The sequence below is a fragment of the Rhea americana genome, unplaced genomic scaffold (assembly GCF_003343005.1).
Source record: "Rhea americana isolate MKP2758 unplaced genomic scaffold, rheAme1 scaffold_27, whole genome shotgun sequence".
Lineage (NCBI taxonomy): Eukaryota > Metazoa > Chordata > Aves > Rheiformes > Rheidae > Rhea > Rhea americana.
The window spans coordinates 5,316,423-5,335,210 of record NW_028186390.1 but is presented as its reverse complement, the minus strand read 5'-3'; the positions used below and the strand labels follow the sequence as shown (position 1 = coordinate 5,335,210).

The following is an 18,788-nucleotide window of genomic DNA, read 5'->3' as shown; positions in this document are numbered from 1 at the left end:
AAATAGAAAAAATAGAAAAAATAGAAAAAATAGAAAAAATAGAAAAAATAGAAAAAATAGAAAAAATAGAAAAAATAGAAAAAATAGAAAAAATAATAGAAAACCACCACACAACTCAGCAGTACCTTCTCGAAGATGAAGCCAGCTACACTCCAAGCGGCATGCCATGTTGAATTCCATGTTATTTTTATTCCTTAGCCTTCCAATTATAGGCAATTCCAAAGGCTTGATCCTTTCCTAGCCGAAACCAGGGGGAATATTTCTAGTCACTGACCGGACTCCCAGACCTGGCAAGCTCAGGGTACAGGCCGTAACCTCACATGAAGGTTATCTGGATTAAAAAGGAGAAGTCTCCCCCTCTTTCTCCACCTGTCCTCCATACCAACTGCTCACTATCATCCAGACAGATGGGGACTCACTGCGCGCCTGAGCAACTATGGTTTTTCTGATGGTAAAGGAAGTTCTTTGCCATGTAGATAAAGCCTTACACTACACCATGTTTTAGCTCAGCAGGAGTTTCTACAAGTTCAAACCCACAACTCTTCCTGACCAAACTTTTTGCTGACAGACACTAGCATCTTCCAGCACTAACCGCAAGCTCAGTAGCGCTATGTTTCTGCACTACTAGACAGCCCGGATAATATCATCTTATTTTACAGCTGAAGCCAGCCATGACTTTCATCCTGTAAACTACTGCTTTTGGTCACAATGACCCCTGCGTGTTTTTTTTTCCTGTTCTAAACAACAGTATCTATTCCCGGCAGAGTCTATAAAAGGACTTGCTGCTGCGGTCATTGACAAGGATACAATGAGTTGAACCAGACTGTAATTTGCAAAGACATCTGCATCGTGTCTCCCGCCTTAGTCAAGCTCCTTAGGCTAATCCACTGTTATGCAACAGTGCACTATCCACCCATGGCATAAGGATCTTAAACTGGGCTCAGGACAGCGCCCTGACAAAGGCATAGATCTTTAATTGCTACATGGAGTAGTATAACAATGTGAATTCAGCTGCCTTCAAGGCTTTCTACCCACTGGTCCTTTAGCGAACAGACTCTGCGAAGGGAGATTTGTCTCTTCTTCCCAGTGCTCTGGGTGACCATAATCTCAAACCAACTCACGGAGTCCAGTGGTGAGCATACTTTAGTTTCCTGGTGTTTCCAAGTCACAACCCTATAGGGTTTGGCTACAACAGCACTTTGATTCAGCAAATGCAATACAACTGTCAAAGCCAGGTGAATCTAACAACTCTTTTATTCTAGCAAAGAGTTAGGTTCTTCATTGCAAAAACTGAGAATAGTTACAAGAGAAAAATCTAAGAATAAGAAAGTGCAGCTTCAGATTATACCACCTACCATGTTCTCGCTCCATGCACAGTTTTCCCCTTGCAGAAGCCAAGGGAGGGAGCAGGCAGCATGCTGCCTCTGGACTGTCGCTGTCAGAGCAGGACCTCATCCCTGGGCCCCTGCACTCTCATCACATCATCGAGTTCAAGGGTGCGCCTGACTCCAAACACATCAGGTGCAAGGCTCAGGAACCCCCTCACAGCCTCAGAGCTTGCCCCAGTCTGCAAGAACGCATTCGCTGAGGCTTTCCCTGTGCGCCTTTCCTCATACAGGTTTACAGTCTATTTAGAAAGCTTCCTTTAGCACAGTTTTACCTGACTTTTCCCTTCCTTAAGGCTATGATTGCGACTGTAAGTTGGATTCCTGATTTCATAATGCTTCAAGTAATACACATTGTTAGAAGTACTTTGAGGATATCAAAAAGGTCAAATAATAAATGGTTTAATAGAGAGATTGTGCTTAGTGTAAAAACAATACTGATGAGTTTCTCATCTTTTGGGGTGCTTCATCCAGAATATTTTTTCAAATTATTTCCCCTCCATCATATGCCAGTTTTAAATATGTGGCATCTCAAATAAAATGAAATAGAAGTCTGCAGTAGCAATGCATTTGGTCTAAGGCTAGTGCAGAAGTTAACAGGCCTGTCCTATCTGAAGGTGAGTATCTTAAATTGTGCACTTCAGAAGCCATAGGAATAGATGAAAGCTAAGGTTTTCAGCAAGAACACCTTTCACTTAGCAAAAACAAAACAAATAAAACCTCAGGGACTCACATTTTTTGAAAAATGTTTAAAATCACAGCCCAATCACATGCACCAAGTATAACTCAGAATTCAAGAGGTAAATATTGTTTAAATACAGTTAGTTAAAAAAAAAAAAAAAAAAACAAAAAACTCCACACCCACAATTATGCTTCAGGACAAAAATTGCATTTGAATGATAAAAGAAAAAATCACTTGTGCTTATGCCACATAAAAGTTTTGGCATTAAAATGGAAAGCTTTCTCAGTACATGTTACATGAAGAAAAAACAGTTCAGAGAACAGAGGAGAAATTAATTGCATTGAAAGTGGGAATGGCTTGCAGGGATGGACTGCTCTAGTGAGAAACACCAAAGGGATACCAGAGCAAAGCACCAAAAGCCAAACAAAAGCTTTTCTCAGCCTCTCCCCCACCCAAATTTTCAATAAATCCTGTTTCATGTGTTTGCTCTTTCTTATTACACTCAGTCTTGGAGGGGTGGGAAGGGGGAAAGGAGAAAAAGAGGGAAAAAAATCAGTCACAAAGGCTGTTTTCAGCATAGCCAAAAACGGACAATAAAGAATAAAACAGGACCTGTTCTTCATGTTTTTTTTTTTTTTTTTTTTTTTTTTTTTTAATACAAGTGAAATTGTCTGGATAAGTTTCAGGTGGCTGTTCTTGGTTGTGCTTAGGTAAAATAAAAGCCCAAAGCTTCCACAGTTTAGACACAACTTTCTAAGGAAAGAAATATGTAAGTAGTACGTGTTCATTTAACTTCGTTCCTGCTGTCAGCGTATACAAGTAACCATGGTGCATGGCATCCACAATCTGCTTAGTCCAAGATCCTGTCTCAAGTGATAGATGCCCAGAGAAGTGTGCAAGAAACAAGGCAAATATGCAGTGATTCCCAGTCTCTCCTCCTTGGCTCCACTAATTACTGCTTTAGGGATTTCCTGAACTGGAAACTACACCAAAGCCACGGTATTTGATGATCTGGGATGGACCTAATGCCGTGGTTTAGACAAGTTGTTTTTTAAACCCTTCAGTTTCAGCATCTATGAATCCCTATCTAATTTTGAACCACAATGATATATTTTCCTACTGTAAAAACAGTTAAGTACAATTTCTCACAAAAATTATCAGACAAGCTTGAGATTAAATAGGTTTGGGAAAATTCAGTCTGGATATACTCAAAAAAATAAATACATCAGGATGCATCATTCTGTGCTAAACCTTGCAGTCTTTAAGCAAAATTCCCACCAAAGTGAGTAGTGAAAGACAAGTCATTGCCAAAGCTCATTGCTAGAGTCATGGGATGAGAAGCAAAGTTCTCTCAGAAATAAGAAATTGCTAAAAGGACAGAGTACAAAGAGTAGAAGTGGATCAGTTATCAGCATGACAATCCCAGACTGCCTTCAAGTCAAGGGAACTTGAAGAATCACTTAAGCTAGTGCTCAAGGATTCTGCTGAACAGATGTTTTAACAGTTATTATTTATCTTCTTATTGCAGATAAATATAATACCATTGGAAGGAAAAAAGAAAAAAAGAGAAAGAGAGAAAAGGAGACAATAACACGTACTACAGACTTACAGAAATACTACAGATATCTTTCTTCTGCAGACTCACAGAGAAAATTAAGACATGCAAAGGGACACACTGGGTTTTTACTGTATGATTTATAAAGCTGGTATTTAGCCACATGCATACCTCATGTCATTGTGCAAAGGCCAAAAACAGCTGTTCTATACAGGTACACCACTGAAGTGGCTAAGGTAAATATCAAGAGAGTGTAACTAGAGCAATCCCCAAATGTTTCAAACTGCAGGCCGGCTCAGCAACGCACAAGTCTCTAATCCATAGCAAGGCTTGTATTTTCACAGTCTCTCCAACAGCAGTGCCCAAGCTTGCAAATTTAAAGGCAGTATGAGCATGTCCTACCACTCACAGTCACAAATACAACTGTTGCATGGACACATCCTAGGAAGCTAAGAGGTTGTGGAAGTGAACAAACATACAGTGTGAGAGGTATTAACAGCCTCACATTTCTACCAGGTACAATTTGACAGAGAGCAAAGGACAGCAGCCCATTCACAGCTTGGTTGAACTCAGACCCATTTCTTACCCCTTCCCACTGTGCTTTAGAAGTAGGTTGAGATGGACAAAAAGAGAACACTTTTTGTTTCAAAGGCAGCTTCCCCCCATCCACCCACCTTTCTCCAAGACCAGAGACCTAAAGCGTTCAACCTACTTCACTTCCAATCACAACATCCAAATAAGACAGAAGATTTCATGCCATACCTGCTCCAAAGGCGAAGAAAAAGCTCTTATCTGCATTCTCCCTTAACAGTGCCATCACCCTCCTCCCCATCCTCTCGTTCCTCTTGTAGATGAGCTCCTGTCTGAAGTAGCTGTCAATCTCCTGAGCCGTCACCTGCTCATGGGGAGGGAGCGTTGTGTTGATGAAGTTAGGGACCTGCAAAGGAGAGTGCAGCCATAGTTCAGGCACAAAGACCAGACGCTATTAATGATAACAGGCACAAGATGTGGGCTTGTAAGAAAGTTACTCTCAAAACACTGGCAGTTTTAATCTAACTTTATTTGAACCACCTGAACATCACCAGCCTATTAAAAACAACCAGAGGACAAGAGCTTGTTTGGAGTTGTATCAACTATTTTCTATACTTTTTTTCGTTTTTTCTTTCTTTTTTTTTGGGGGGGGGGGATTGGCACTTTTCCTAATCTGGCAAGGGCACAGCAAAATGTAACATAGAAAAGGAGGAGGGTAACATTTTACCAGATAGAACTTGAGCTAATTTTGACTTTTGGCTAGAAGAAAAAGTTAACCTTTCCCCTGTCTTTCAGCAGATTGGGTTCAGGCACTACCCCTGGATGAGTTACTAAAAACTGTGCTCTCTATCCTTGTTCAATGTAGTTCATTGGCTAAGTAGCAAAGGAACAGGTCCTGAATCTGTTCTCAGCCAAAGCCACCAAACCTGAGTAAGAACTGCAAGATTTGGCTTGTATAATTTGTTTTTAAATAACCCAAACAGTTAAGAAAATACGAAAGGTTAGCAAATCCAGATACAGGAAGACGTAAACAGAATAAAACTGCTAATCTTTCTCATAACTTCAGATGCTATTAGATCTCACCAGGGAAGATCATGCACTATAACACACAAATCTTTAGAATATTTCTGATATTTCCTAGGACCATAAGGGAATTCCATAAGAATAGCTCCTCTATTCAGTGCTTTTGTGGGGAGAAACATTCATAATCACAGGAGAGAGGTGAAAACCCTAAGGTTCATTCTAGTGAGGGGAGCAGAACTAGGAATGAACCAAGACTGAAGCTATAAGGGGCAAACAAGCCAGAAATCTCTGAATATTAGGATAAGCAAGTTGTTTTTACATGATGGGTGTTGAAGGTCTACCACTATGGGACATGCAGTGAGAAAGGCTGCAGGTGGATAATGTTTGATAGCTGTTTACAGGACCCAAACACCTTGCTGTGATTTGCTCTGACTAATCATTGGAAGGCAGCTTAAAGTTGCAAAACCCAGATTCAGATTTCCAAGTCCCAGGGTACATGTAAAGCTGCCAGGACTTTCAGTGTTAATCTGAGTCAGTGGTAACGATATTGCATGCACAGGCCATAATGGTAACATCCCTCACTCAGTGTGCTTAAATATTTGATACATGAACTCTTTTTTTTGTATTATTCTCTCTGGTTTTCTACTACAGCAAATTCCTGAACTTATTTTCTTGATCCTGCCTTTAGTCATCATTTTTTCAGCCCACACCTTACCCTCCCACTTAGCCAACAGCAGTAACTTTAACATCCTACCTAACATGATTTTGTCACAAACATTTTTGTCTCCTCCCATCCTCTTTACTCATATTGCCTCTCCCAAAGCTTTCAGCAAGTCTTAGCTAGATAAAGAACTAATTTTTGTTTTCCCAGTGGCTCTCACTGAAGCTTCCTCTCTGCAGCCTCAGCTATAGCTCTCCTAATGTGTATGGGACACAGTAGCTGATATTTCTAACCACATATTCAGAAAGAAAGGCTAGGTCTCACTTTGGATTCACATCAAAGGCTGTACCCAGTTAACTTAGCTAGAAACGGGTGGCTGGTGTTAATGCTGCTGGCTACAGAAACCTGCCTGTTTTAATTACACTAGCCTGTTGGGCTATTCAGACCAGGTGGACCTTTGATTCTCTGAACATGATGACTTCCCAACCTGCTTTGCCAAATCACCAGACTTCTCACAGAGACTCCATCCTTAGAGATTCATTGCATTGCCGTGAGTCATTCCTTCCTCTGGGCTTTCTAGGATGTTTTGGCTTCTCCAATATATCTTGTAAACTCCTCAGAGCAAGCAAATACTTTGCACCTTGTTCTCAGTTTAGCCCTTTGCCAGCACTCTGCAAATAACAATAGTCCCGTTAAGCCAGACCTATTGGAGACACTAGTTTCCTGTTAAGAAAGCTGCCTCGCTGTCTGACAAGAACGTGCATTTGTCTCAAAGGGATGCAGGAACAGCTTGCTGGTTTGGGAAAGGTAAAAAATTGCTGCTAGGTACAATAGTAAAGGATGTAGCAGCTTCAAATCATAGTGCAAGGCAAGAGGAGATTTTTATCCAAAAATTTTGAGGAATGAGCAGCCACTTCACACTTGCAACAACCTCTGTAAAGCAAAGCTGTGAATCAATTGGTTCCACATAGATACCACAAGCCTTTGTACTTCCTCTGCACTGAGACCCTGGGTTAAAGGGTAGCAGGATGATGCAGCTGCACCAGGAATCAGGGAAGCTCTGGGAGATTGGAAAGGAAAGTGAAATTTTTTGAGAACATCTGAAGGCACAACACCCACAAAAGGGAAGTCTCTTCTGTCCCGCATCTGGCTGAAGGGAAGCGAAGGCTGGGCACTGCTGGGGACCTGGTCTTGAATCACCTGCAATGCTTCTGGGGAAGCATGTGCTGCATTGCCCACATGGACAACCTGCCCTTATCCAAGGTAGAAGTAGCAATGTTAGACAATGGAATGGCTTCTTGCAGTCCAACTAGGCGAAAGCTTTAATGATGGAGATTTGAACAGCCCAAGGATAGAATTTTTGTTAAGATCTTGAGCAAGAGAGTCTTTGCCAAGGCAGCATGTGTCTTCCTTTAGCTCATGCAACTCCATCACTTGTGATCCTATGTCCACAGTTTGCTCCCAGTTTGTTCCCTTTCCTTACCTAACCTAAAACACAGTCCACCAAATGGAGTCATTTCCTTCATTTCCCTTTTCTTTCTTTCCCTTCTGTGGGAAGGAGTTTGCTAAGGGCAGAGAAAGAAACTTCAAATTCAGAACTGCGTTTTGTCAGCATTTCTCAGGCTTGTCCAAAGAACAAGAGAGAAGTAATCACCTCTCGAGATCTTTCTGCACCTTTTATGCTCTTGTATTTTTAATGACTACCATCACAGGCAAAAAAGACAGTGTGTATGTATCTTTTTTGTGCGTGTGGCAGAGGACAGAAGATGAATGATTGGAGTAAGTATGGCTGTACACAGTAGTGCAACCACACTCTGAGCTACGACACCAGCCCCATTAATCACCTCCCCTCTTCTCTGTATCTCAGCTCCTTTCCCCAGTGCGTGACATACACCATGTCTGACTTCCAGAAGGCAGCTGCTCCTGTTGATTTAAGAAACCTTTTGGATTCTGAACCACCAGACAGGGATCAGGAAGTAAAGAAACAGTCACAAGCAATTAGGAAGCTGTTTACTGCAGCTAGGATTTAAGGGTTTTTCTTGGGGAAAAAAAAAAGAAATCCATTGATTTAAAGGGATGGGCTGAAGAACGCACCAAAAGGCACACCTTTCCTCTTCCATTTCATCACTTTTGTTTCAATTCAGTATAAAAATTCATAGTTTTAATATTTAATGATAGTTCTTTGTCATTTCTAGATCAACAGTGAAAGCATGAGACATTCACTGTGTCAATGTATGAGGGACTGACCACCACAGAGATAATAGCTGACTACTGCTAGTATTTAAATGGTTCTGCAGTGGGATAGATGATGGAAGCACTAAAAAACTCTAACTTCAAATTTTGCTGCTCATGTAGAAAGGTAGCAATTAAATGAACAGAAAAACCCAGGGCTATCCGTCTCCTGAGGTGTGCTAACTTTGCAGTGGATGCACCTGACAAAAAAATAATTACAAGCTATTTGTCCAGTCTCTACAGACTATTTGCCTTTCTGAGAATCCAGCCAACTACATCTCTGTATATCTTACACTATATATATTTCCCATAAAAACTCAAAAATATATTTCAGTTAGAGGTGTTCAAAAGAAAGAATACTTTGTTTTACTGAATTAGCTACAATTATTTTCTTGTCTTTTTTTTTTTTTTTTAAGTAGTCCAACAAAATGCCACGATACTCCTCTTTACCTTTGGCTACAGCTCTCCTATGGACAGTATAGCTTGTCTCCAAACTCAATCATTAGGTGTCAGCCTTGGTGTTATTATGTACATCCTGCATTTTTCAGTCAAGCTTTTGAGGTTAGAGAAAGAGACTATGGGAACAGAAAAGGAGTTAAGTCCCAGTCTTGCAGAAATTACCTCCACCACACATACGGCCTGTATAATTTTACTTGAATCAGTGTCCCTGATGGAATATATGTGTGGGTAAAGCTCTGCACATACGTATGAGTTCACAGTGCTGTGGGACATAGGCCATAATTCTTCACCTTTGAAGTCAGTGGGAGCTTTAGGCAGAAGAAAGAGGAAGGATTGTGTGGTGGTTATGACACTACCCTGAAAAAATGGTTCCGCTCCCATGGGTGATATATATCTCTTGCATGATCACAAGCTTGTCATTTGGGTTTAGACCTTCAAAGGAAATTCAGCACTTAACCTCCACTAAATATCTTTGAAGCATTTGGCTTTATTCCTCCTGTCTCTCAAAAGCCCATCTGTAAAATGGGGACAACAAGACTTTCCTACTTAAGAACAGATTTTACATAAAAGGCCTTGGCTGAATCTAGACAGGACCTAAAGGAAGATCCAGAGTCAGAGATGATGCCTAGCAGTAACTGCTCTTCCCATAAGTACGCTGTGGAAGGAGGCTGGAATTCTGCTGCAATCATTATCATAAGAACTAACAACATACTTTTGCTTAGAAAACTGCAGCAGCCATATCTCAAAATCTGTGCTAGGCTGTCAACTCTGTCTACAGAGACAGATACAAAGAAAAAGAGAAGGAAGATAAATTGGTCTGGAGCCTTTTATCACTGTTAACTTAATTAAAAAAAAAGAAAAGAAAAGAAACAAACAAACTGCTAGGGATTATTGCCAAAGTTCAACTGCAACTTCATAAACACTGAACTATATTTGAGAATATTTTTTTATTTACTGTTTTTTAATATTGAGAGAAGTTCTCTGGACAGAGGCACAATGGGGGAGAGTTGCCGATATCTATATGAAAATAATTTTTTTGGACGCATCTAAGTACTGCCAACTTTGGTTAACATTGTTTCCCTGCTTTGGATCCACTGGCTGCAGCGGAGCAGTACTCCCAAATCACTGGTAACATATTTAGCCTTATTCTCTTCCAGTGATGCTAGCCTATTTCTGGAATATGCTTTCAAATTGTGCAACTGTATCAGTGAAAAACTAGTACCATCAATATTGAATATTGGTGGTACAATTGGTGGACATCAGCATAGCAAAGCTAGATATTATGGTCTTATGTGGTGTGGTTAGTGGGATGAGGTTGCTTGGCCGTAGGCAGGGATAGTCTTTACTCATATCTGTAGGTGGAGAAGAGGAAGCTGAGATACAGAAATGGGAAGCCAACCCCACTGCCATGGACAATACTGTCCTCTCAGTAACCCCCTTTAGAAATAAAATGATTCTAAATATATAGAGACAACTAGTGTCCACAACCGTGGTATTCCCTCATAGCCCTTTGGTCATATGACTGGACTGAGATTTCCCACTTTGTGGTTAGGCACATGGTACCTTAGACAACAAAGCCAATAAGGAAAATCAAGGTTGATTTTCCCTTTAAAATCTTCCTTTTGTAAAGTCTTTCCAGATATCATCTTCTCTCCTGTCTTGATCAACCCTCTCCAGTTCTGAAAATCCTCTTTCCACACATTCTCCTAGTAAGCAGAAAACTAAGGGGTTTCCAACCTCATCTTGCATTCAGAGTTCAAACTCTAACTGCTGTCAGCAAGTACAGAATCATCACTCATCTATGCGGGGGAATCTCTTCATCACAGGAATCTACTTGTATGCCTTACATGCGCCTCTCTCCCCAGAGAGTTCACAGGGAAAATACAGAAAATGGAGGTGGACACACTCATGGTTACAGAGCAAGTCTACGGCAAAGCAGAGAACTGGCCATCAACTTCCTGAACTCCAGTAGAGCAGCTAAATACAAAACCCATCTATCTTTCACCGATAGGACACCTCAGCAAAACAACCCTGCCTCCACACTAATAATCTTTATCCCTGGTTGTTAGCAGGGAATTGGTTCCAGATCACACTGACTACGTTACTTTTTTATATGAAAAAGACTCAGTTCTTTTTATTAATCTTCTAGTTTATGAGGTTTATGTGGGCAGAGGCCAGAAGACAAGTAAGGCATCACACTTTGAAAGATTACTCTTTGCAACCACATAGGCCAGAAACTTTTATGTGGTCTGAAACAATAGTGACGATAAGAATCACCAGAGCTGACAGCACAGCTTACGCTGGCTTCCAAAGAGCCGGGGCAGCGTCGTCAAACCTGCCAGCTCTTCTGAGAAACCAACAGCCCTAAATTTACACCAAAGCTTTCTGGGTCAGAGGCTGAGCTCTCAGCCCTAGTTATCATTCGTTTATGATGGGAGGATACACTCCTGTTAACTGGCCTCAACAGGGCATTGTGTCTTTTTCTTACTGAAGTGCTGCAAAATATATGGCTCCAGACTTGGAAGGCACCTGTTTCCTCCTGATTTATGGACCCTTCTGACATCTGGAAGAGCAATATCCAGTTACTACAGCCTCTAACTTGAAGAACTCAAATAGTGCACAGCAAAGGGTCGGCAATAGCAAGCCCGTCCAAGAGGAGAGTGCAGCTGCTGAAGTGACGAACACCATTGCTAGCTCTGCTAGTTTTCCTCCAATGCTGCAGAGTTTCCTCCTGACGAAGACCTTTGTTGGCTAAGGAGGGAGGTGTCTAGTTAATCTGGTTTGGCCTAAAGTTGGTAGCTGTCAAGACAATCAGCTTCCAGCATGTTGTGCAAAATGGAAATGAAGAAGGAGCTCTGCAAAACTGTGTACAGCTCAGGGCATGTTAGGCAATTAACTCACCCTTTACCACCCACTGCTTGTGAAACATTCTCTCTTTTAAGCACCAAAATTTAAAGGAATGTATTAAAAGCTTGAGTGGTCTGTAAAGGGAGTCTCTGAATTTTAGGATAAGTAAGTCCCATCCTTCATTTACTTTTCCCAGGGCAAACATCTATCCAAGGTGAGATTGATGCTGGGAAGTCTGTTACATCTTGCCTGTCACTGAGGAGGGACTATATATAACCTGCAACCGAACCAGTGGTGGCATGATACTGGAGTAGAACAGTAAAGCTGATTCAGACTGACAAATCTGTTTACCTACTTTACGGAGTTAGAAGTGACCATAAAATTGGCTGAGCAATGGAATAACAGAGGGAACTGGAAGGTGAGAACATTACATTACAGGCACGTCCAGCACATCTTACAGGACATAGTCAGGCTAGGTGTGCTAAACTGGTGGATTTTTGTCCTGCTGAAATGGTTTGTTAGAAGTATACCCTGACACCAAACTTGGATACAGAATTAGTTTGACTGGAAATCACAGAATGCTTAAACATATTCCCAAGCTGCGCTCATCAAATTTTGTTCTTGCTCCATTGCAGGAAGCAGAGCAGCTCTCAAGGGAGAATGCTCACTGCAGCCAGGGCCTTGATGTTTTGAGAGTGCATCAAAAAATAGTCGTGTTTCTCCCACCCACGATTGCCCACCCACTCGCCCGCCATGCTCTGCTGCCATAACTATCCTTGCTCCAGGGAGCACTTCAGGAAGTGCTGCTAGGGTTTGGACTAACTCAGCATTTCCACTGCTGGAATGGATTTTCCATCATGTCCCTTGGCTTAGTGTGAGTCTATAGTATCCTAAACCTCTGAAAGCAGGAAACGACACTGAAAACCCGCAAGGCAAAGGGTCAGCTGTCTTCCCCTCAGCAAAAAGCCTAGCCTAGTGAACCAGGAGCAAACAGAGTGGGGTGTCACAAATCATGTATTTTCTGGCTGACTCTTTGCAAACTTGGGCACATCAGTTTTGAGCGTTTCTGCTTTGGTTAAGCATGTCAAATTCTCTCTGAGCTAAAGGCCAACAAATACTTTCACAGGGCTGAAGGAATGTGTTGCACTGATAAGGGTCTGAGTTTTCATTCTCTGAGTGGGTGTTTGGACTCCCGAGGCCAACGTTAAGGTCTGCCTGTCTCTCACACCTGTATGCTGCATCACCGTGCGGCTATCAAGTTCGGGCTGTTGGAGACGGTCAGTGAGCTCAGCCTTCATGCCAGAGACCAGCCGTGAAGTTGGCTCTGCTCTTTCCTAGCATAGTTTCCTTTGTCCACTGTCTCAGAGAAAAGCAGCACAAGGCTGGATTAGCTGCGAGCAGGGGACGCAACCCCAATAGTGTATCTATACCTTTTTTCCCAGGCACCAACAGAGGCAGGAAGAGGAGAAAAGGAAGAAATGATTGATTCCCCTCATAAATCCAATATTTCAGGGCTGAGGGCAGCATCAAAAAACTATTAAGGATGTCTGGATGAGACTGGAGGGGAAAAAGGACAAAGAAATCCAAAAGAGCACAAGGAAAGTCAGTATAAGAGCAAATACAAGAGCACCTCTGGGCTGCCAGCTATGGCTGGGAGCTAATCCCTGCCCACAGCCCTCTTGTATCATTGCTTACGGTTCCTACATGGTGCAGGTCACACCAGCAAGCTTCCTGCGATTGGTCTACACAATGTAAAGCTAGCTCAGGCATCTCTGCAACTTGAACATACAGAGAGCTTTGAAACTCAGTTGCAATTAGTTCAGCTCTATGAGCCACTGGAGCATCTAACTATCACTGGAGAAGAATTACAAATGGGAGAAGACCTAAAGGAACAAGGTAGGCTGAAGGACAGTGACTTACCTTCTCCAAGGCTAATACAGGATGCTTTTAAAAAAAACAGTGGGTGAAACAAAAGCTGCAGGCACCATTCCCCACCTGACTAAACTTGTCAGCAGGCAGGGAGAGCTGGCAGCTCCCGTGAGCACCAGGAAGCATGTGTCCCTGCACCTTCAGCCCCAGCTCATGTGCCCAGCCACCGTTCCCATCAGCCCCCACAGCCACACTGTGGGTGCTCTTCTCCCAAACAGCACTTAGCCCAACTATAGTCATGTGCCCTGACTGTTTTTACATTCTCCTCCTATACAGTTAGGCTGAAGGAAAGCATACTTAAAAAAAAAAAAAAAAAGAGAGAGAAAAGTCACAAGGATGGACTTTTCATCTCTTAAACAGCTTGAGAGAAGAGTGGGGAGGGTGATACTTTTATCGCTGTTAAAAGACTTTCAACAAATCTCTGAGAAGTCATGACCTCCATGTATGTTTTCTATTTGTTTTTCCACAACAGTTAAATAGTTGCTTTCCAGCACTTAAAAAAAAAAAAAAAAAAGAAAAGAAAAAAAAGGCCCAACACCAGCCTTCCCTTCCCCCAGGCCTCCTTCCCCACCCTAGCCCTGCTCCCCTTGGTAGCCATGCCAAAATATGCAGCCGGCCTCTCTATCTGAATGAATGTTTTGATTAAAGAAGTCTTAACAAAACACAGTCAGAACAATGATCGCAGCCCCCTTTCTGCAAGCCTCACCCAACTATGCAGTGTATATTTAGGACCAGATTACAGGGACCTGTTCATTAATTGAATAAGGATGACAAGCCTGCTGTGTATGCAAATGGAGGTTTGAGTTTCAGTGGGGAGGGTAGATTTTAACTACCTAACAATACTGTTGCCCTATTTAAAACCCTTTAACTTTTTTTTTTTTTTTTTTTTTGAGGCCATTTTTTTCACAAGCTTGCAAACATATGGAAAAGTTCAAGTTTTTCTATTTCACTTCCAAATGCTTTGTTTCCTTCAACAAATAAAAAAATTGTTTTTGTTCTGACACTAAAACCATCACCTATTATATTGCCATGACACCCAAGTAAAGATACTGATCAAAGGACACAGCAGGGCAATAAAGCGAAAAACCTGTGGCCAGAAGGTTTGGGTTTGGGGGTTGGTTTATTAAAGCTTTCCAATTCTTCTTCCAAAAATATTTTTCATTTTGTCTTCTGCTAAACACTGGGAGTTGGTCAGTAGAAGGTACAAACTCAGGTTTGGTTTGTATGAATATACATTGTTCAAGGCTCTTTAGCCAGTTTCTTCACGTCCCCATTTGGTAAGATGTTAGAGAAAGCCTCACTGTTTATATTAAGGTTGCAACATAATTTTAACCCAAGTAAAGTGCGATCCAAAAGATACAGTTTGTAAAATGCCAGCAAAATTCCAGGCAATTTAGCAAGGAGCAAAAAAGCAGGCTAAAAAGAAGTGCTGGTTAAGAATGCAGCAGCAGCTGGATTGGACTTGAGACCTACAGAGCGGACACCTTGACACGGTGCTGTGCCAAGAGACAGCACTGCCCTCCTGGCCACTCCAAGCAAAATCTCAGGCTCACCCCAACCCAACTAGTCCAAGCTTTCTATCCTCGCAGGCATCTGTCAGGAACTGGATAATGACTTCAGAACTAGTTTGATTTTTTTTTAAGCTGGGATTGTTTGAGAAGCCTAGAACAGGAAATAATGATATAGAACGACTCCAAGAGAGCTTTTCAAAATGGAATGGATGCTAGCCAGGAGAAAAACAAGGAATAACTCAGATGAAATCAGTGAAGTAGGGACTGAATCATGCTTAGTTACCCTTCAAACCAATTTATTTGCAGTTAGGTGGTGGAATGGTATTGGCTTTGACTCTGTGTTTATCAGCAGTCATTGATCCTAGAGGAGAAAACAGAAGTTGCAGGTTTGAAGTCACCATCAGATGGCACAACTGGCTTACACAAGAGAACCTGACCTCCAGTGTAATCCACAATAACAGTGCCACAACAATTCTTGGTCAGACAACGAGAACACAAAACCACAGTCTTTTTGGATAACATTTGAATTCAAATCCTGTCAAGTCAGTCAATCAATTTGCCCCCTCTCCCCTCTTCTTCCTCTTTGTTTTCTTTTCTCCCTCATAATAAGGTGACAAAAATGTCTTCTGGATAAAACACAAAGGCCAAACAGCATTTAATCACAACATATTGTTAAAAAGCTAACAAGCCTTTCATTTCTCTTGAATAAGTCTTTCCAAGGAACACTTTATAAACTAGTTCTTTGAAAACAGGGGTTAGTGTAAAGGCTTTACTGCAAACATACAAAAACGTACTGAAAGCAGCACGCTACTACCTGGAATTCCAAATGCTTTTTTTCCCCCCAATCACTTTCATATCCTGTTACAGTGAATTCCCATACAAGTAAATACAAGTATTCAAAAATCCTTAAAAATTTTTAACATGCTTCAGCCATTTTCAGTAGCCGAAAGTGTTTCTTTTCTACTAACATGGCAACCTTTACCTTTAATTTTCTTGTTCCCATTTTTCCTCCTACTTATTTCCTCTTTTTCCCATCACTTTCTCCACAGAAACTGGAAAGAGGAAGGAAGGAATTTCGAAATTAAGAACTCTAAATGCAAACATGCAAAGAAAAATATCAAGCAAAAACCTATTTACATAAACTGTAGAATGAAAATTGAAAATGTTCCATACTGTTCAAAAAATCCAACCAAACAAAAAATTCTCTATGTGTTTCAACCAGCACTATCATCAAAAAATAGACTTAACTTTCACGATCTGGATCTGTAACCAATTTTATGAAGCACATAAAATATAATATTGTTCCAATCTAGAATCTGGTTCTGACATAATATAAAAATTAGACTCTCAAAATTTTGGCTCTGCTTCTGCTTGCCTACTTCCAAATGCTCATGATATACCAAGACACAAAACTGGGATTCAGGCTAAGTGGAAAGAAAGTGCAACCCAATAATGACAGATGAGCAGTTCTAAACCACGGGAAGGCATCTTCTCTCTAGCAGCATCCCTCTCCACAGCCCAAAGAGCAGAAGGTAGTGGTAGAAGACACTTACTCTGCTCATTATCAGGGGCACAAGCGGTTCTGAACGAGCACATTAAATACAGTTCTGCCAAACACACAGGCAATGTTGGCACTGCCATTGATTTCAGTAGTAAAAAATGCTTATGGAAGCGTTACTTCTTGCCTACACCCAGAAGAAACTCTTGGGACCAGCTCACTTGGCACCCAGGACAACCTTGCACTTGTTTCGCTGGAAAGCCTATAATCACTCCCCCTGGAAGGACAAGAGGCTGTGCCAACTCGTCTGCTCTTTATTACAGCTGAAAAGGATAAGATGTTTCCAAAGCGTTACATTACAATAGCTGAGCCTTCGTTTTATGGATTTATCTTCCTTTGCCCTAGATAAAACTGCATTCCTTGGACAAATTAAGTCTGCTTATCATTCAACACTCTGCGTAATGGTCTCAGCTGTGTGTTTCTGCATTTACTGAAACCAGGGCATTCCACAGATAGTTTCATTGATTTGAGAAGCAAGCCAGAAATTCAGCTGTATTCTATCCAAAATGAGAACGGGGCAAATTAATGATGTAATCAGAATTATCAGACCCTTAAATCTTAAAGGACAGGTTTAGATGCAGGATGATAACATTTTTAAAGGAGTACATAAGACAACCTAGCAATTTGTAAACAGCTAGCGTAGCACAAAGTGACATACCAAAACTTTTCTTTTCCAGTTTAGGGAGGCTGACTATGCTGACATGGCGTCAGCTGACGGATCTCAACTGTCATGTTATCAGGACCATCACATGCTTTTCAGAAGCCAATGCTCACTACCAAAATGCTATATTTCAACACGAATGCATGGTATTTTGAACTGCAGAGGTAACTCAGGATTTCCTGATGTCATTCTAGGAAGTTATGCAAAAAGCTTAATTGTTTTTGATGGGTGCAGTTTTAAGAAATAGGCACAGTGAGCCCTCAGGACCCAAAAAGGGTTGAGAAAAGCAAGTCTGCAGGCTGTGGCGACTGACAAGCAACTTCACTGTGTAGACCGTTCGTCTCCACAGGATGAAGCCAAGACCTTGCCTCCCTCCTGGTAACAAGAAGGTGTAGCCATTGTATTCAGGTGAACATAAAGCCTGTAACTGGGTTATTCACTGGCTTGAATTTCTTCGATTTAGTATCCTGATGATGGCCAAGCCCACTGACTCTTGTACAAAGCCTACCGAGGGCATGTAAAGATTCTCAATTAGTTCATCGGGCTTTCAACATGGCCCAAAGCACATACACAGCATAAAGGCACCCTACATGGCAGATGCTTTGTAAGCAGCAGGTATGGCTCTTGCCTTGTATTGATAACATGGTAAGAAAGTATGCGGTGGGACCTGGCTTGAGGAAAACAGTCTATAATGTATGCAGTAAGCCACACGCCTCTGACATGCCAGATCAGTAATGAGAGGAGAATCTGTCCTCTCTTGGAGAGGTGCCTTTCCTTGGGACAGAAGAAGGGTTGAAGACAGAGAAAAAGTAACAGATGGAAATCAGAAGTGAAGTTTTCAGGAAGAATTGAAAGAGAAAAAAATTCAGCCGTTACTTTTCGGCTTCTCACTTAATAAAGCGTCAACAGGAATGCAATGAAACATGGAATCAGTAAACTTCATGCTGACAGAAAAATCTGCTTTACAGATTCCTCCTTTAAAAAAAAATCTTGAACATCTCAAGATGCACCACAGGAAATAATTGGTGCAAGATATCCCTGAACCCCAAATTCTAGAGCTATCAATTTAAAATGTTTAAGTACAGACCTTTACATCAGATTTAGGGAACAAAATCCAAAAGAAATTCCTCTGCTCCCTACTTGTTCTCATCAAAGCTTCAGATCATTAGGGAATTTCTTAACTGTCTGAGGTTAGGGAGAATTATCCTCTAGAGGTAGGTAATTTTCTGATTTTACACTAACAGAATTTTTGCATTTTAATGCAGCTGATGCTGGACATACTGATCTGAAGTCCATTTTGAGAGCTTCAGGCAGAACACAGAATTCAAAGCTGCTGATCTAATTGACCTCTCCTCATTTCTAGAGAACTTTTCTTCAAAAGAAGAGAAAGAAACCATGAATTCTTCTGGGAGAGAGAAAAAAAAGTCTGAAGAAAAAGCAAAACACGCCTACCCTATCTTTAACTTAGAAATATTTTCTTTTCAGTATCATTTTGACTCTCTTCCCAGAAACTCCAACATAAGTCTCTCGACTGAAAGAGTCACAGGAGAATCAAGTGTTTGCAGAAGACTGTAATTGCAGGAGAGATGTTTCCTACTCCACTCTTGGGTCATAGTCTAACTGAATGAACTCAGTTCCTTTAAAGTTTTATTAAGTTTAAATAAGGATTTATACGTTTGGAAAAATGATGCTTGGAAACAAAATTTAGAGAGAAAAAAAGAGAAAGGAATGAGGAATATAATATAACGACAGGA

General features: G+C 41.3%; 1 protein-coding gene across 1 annotated transcript in view; it reads right to left on the bottom strand.

The window, feature by feature from the left end:
* TRABD2B (TraB domain containing 2B) overlaps nt 1–18,788 on the bottom strand; it is a 300,543-nt gene that overhangs the window by 115,508 nt on the left and 166,247 nt on the right. Inside the window, exon 3 of the mRNA XM_085308191.1 lies at nt 4,385–4,559. Within this exon, the coding sequence (XP_085164317.1) occupies nt 4,385–4,559 (175 nt within the window). The remainder of the gene's footprint in view (nt 1–4,384; nt 4,560–18,788) is intronic.